This window comes from Bactrocera tryoni, chromosome 1 (genome assembly GCF_016617805.1).
Source record: "Bactrocera tryoni isolate S06 chromosome 1, CSIRO_BtryS06_freeze2, whole genome shotgun sequence".
NCBI classification, from domain to species: Eukaryota; Metazoa; Arthropoda; class Insecta; order Diptera; family Tephritidae; genus Bactrocera; species Bactrocera tryoni.
The window spans coordinates 37,656,121-37,657,721 of NC_052499.1; the positions used below are offsets into that span (position 1 = coordinate 37,656,121).

Genomic DNA, 1,601 nt, shown 5'->3' on the forward strand with positions numbered 1-1,601 from the left:
CGTAATTTTTTTGGAAAAGTGGGCGTAGCCCCGCCTCCTACTAAGTTTTTTGTACATATCTCGGAAACTACTGTAGCTATGTCAACCAAACTCTATAGAGTCGTTTCCTTCAGGCATTTCCATATACAGTTCAAAAATGGAAGAAATCGGATAATAACCACGCCCACCTCCCATACAAAGGTTATGTTGAAAATCACTAAAAGTGCGTTAACCGACTAACAAACAAAACGTCAGAAACACTAAATTTTACGGAAGAAATGGCAGAAGGAAGCTGCACCCAGGCTTTTTTTAAAAATTGAATATGGGCGTGGCGTCGACCACTTATGGACCAAAAACCATATCTCAGGAACTACTAATCTAATTGATTTTACAGCAAAATAAAAAATATGTAAATGACGCATAATGAAATCTCGATTATCACTTTATCATGCGAGAGTATAAAATGTTCGGTGACACCCGAACTTAGCCCTTCCTTCTTCTTCTTCTAATTGGCGTAGACACCGCTTGGGCCCGGGTCCCACTATCGGCGCAAGTAGCACAATTTGTACCGATTTTTATTGGTCTACATCGGCGCAAAATGCCAAAACAAAATTGAGTCAATTTCTAGCAGTCACATTATCGGCGCATATTGTGTCATTTTTTATCGGCGCATATCGGCGTTAAATATTCTGCTACGATAATTGGCGCAACGCGGTCACACTGTTGTGCTCAATCAGCTGTTTGCAGCCACAGTTTTTATTTATTTTAAAACATGGATTATTTGAAGAAGAAAAAAGTTGCAGTTGCTCTTCTTACTATTGCAACATTAAAGCTGAAAAAGAAACATCAAAAACGTAAAACAAATCCTAAACAACGTAGTATCTGGGTGAGAAATTGGCTGGAAAGAAGAAATACTAATGGTGCATATGAAACGACTTTACGTGAATTTCGAGAAGTTGATAATCAAAAAGTTTCTTTTTAAAATTACGTGCGAATGAACGAAAACAATTTTAATGAGTTACTGCAGCTAATTTCCCCACTTATTAAAAAAAGAGATACATGTTTTCGTGAAGCTATTCCAGCAAGTCATCGTTTGGTCTGCACTCTCCGCTTTTTGGCCACGGGCGATAGCTACAAAAGTCTTTCAGCTTTTTTCCGTATTGTCCCAAACACTATCTCAAAATTTGTTCCTGAAGTTTGTGATGCGATTTACAGTCAACTTCGAAATACTTACCTGAAGGTAGGAACACATACTTTACCAAATCCATATGTATATTTTTTTTCATATTTCCCCTTATTTAGATACCTTCAACAAAAGAAGAATGGGCTGAAGTTGCTTCGAAATTCGATTTATTATGGAACTTTCCTAACTGCATAGGAGCAGTTGACGGCAAGCATGTGGTCATGATCGCACCTGCAAAATCAGGAAGTACGTTTTACAACTACAAAGGAACTCACAGCATAGTGCTTATGGCAGTTGTTGATGCCAGTTATAAATATTTGTATATTGACGTCGGCTGTAACGGGCGTATTTCAGATGGTGGTATTTTCAGTAAATGTTCCTCTGCAGCATGCCCCTCGATACGGATTCTCTAAATTTACCACCTCCTCGTCATTTATTA

At 38.2% G+C, this 1,601-nt stretch overlaps 1 protein-coding gene across 1 annotated transcript; it reads left to right on the forward strand.

Moving 5' to 3' along the window:
- The first annotated feature begins 973 nt into the window (after positions 1 to 973).
- LOC120766917 (protein ANTAGONIST OF LIKE HETEROCHROMATIN PROTEIN 1-like) lies at positions 974 to 1,575 on the forward strand. The gene is made up of 2 exons (XM_040092663.1): positions 974 to 1,219; positions 1,282 to 1,575. The coding sequence occupies exons 1-2, from the start codon at positions 974 to 976 to the stop codon at positions 1,573 to 1,575; spliced, it is 540 nt and encodes a 179-aa protein (XP_039948597.1).
- The last annotated feature ends 26 nt before the right edge of the window (positions 1,576 to 1,601 follow it).

What these genes read in the sequence shown, in the direction of transcription:
- LOC120766917 (XM_040092663.1), top strand. Translation starts at nt 974, where the DNA reads ATGAACGAAAACAATTTTAATGAGTTACTGCAGCTAATTTCCCCACTT. An exon ending in TTCGAAATACTTACCTGAAG is followed by an intron (nt 1,220 to 1,281) that starts GTAGGAACACAT and finishes CCCCTTATTTAG; the next exon opens with ATACCTTCAACAAAAGAAGA.